Raw genomic sequence first — 262 nt, 5'->3', positions numbered from 1 at the left:
TGCGACCTCAGCTGGCCGCGAGCCGGCAGTCCAAGCAGGCGGTCTGGCACTGCCTGCCCCAACCCCGCAACAACACCCCTCCCCTCCACAAGGGTCACACTTACATTGCGAACATGGGGTCCTCGGGCTCGCCATCCCTCATGAACCGGAACATGCTGCCCTCCGATCAGGGCCGGCTCTGCAGGGCGGGGCACGGGCGGGCTCAGGGCGCAGCCGAGCCGGGCCCGGCCCGACCCGACCCGCAACCCAAGGTCCCCCACCC

The 262-nt window shown here is 71.0% G+C and overlaps 1 protein-coding gene across 2 annotated transcripts in view; it reads right to left on the bottom strand.

Annotated features, from left to right (window-relative positions):
* The window catches only part of MLF2 (myeloid leukemia factor 2), a 7,157-nt gene extending 6,911 nt beyond the window's left edge, over positions 1 to 246 (bottom strand). For both annotated transcript variants that reach the window (XM_019527399.1, XM_019527400.1), the window contains exon 1: positions 105 to 246. In XM_019527399.1, coding sequence (XP_019382944.1) covers positions 105 to 154 — 50 coding nt within the window. In that variant the 5' untranslated portion in view covers positions 155 to 246. The remainder of the gene's footprint in view (positions 1 to 104) is intronic.
* Between the last annotated feature and the right edge of the window lie 16 nt (positions 247 to 262).

The sequence above is a fragment of the Gavialis gangeticus genome, unplaced genomic scaffold (assembly GCF_001723915.1).
Source record: "Gavialis gangeticus isolate Ggan-Ray unplaced genomic scaffold, GavGan_comp1, whole genome shotgun sequence".
Lineage (NCBI taxonomy): Eukaryota > Metazoa > Chordata > Crocodylia > Gavialidae > Gavialis > Gavialis gangeticus.
Note: the sequence above shows the minus strand (reverse complement) of the source record. Positions and strands in the feature narration are given on the sequence as shown.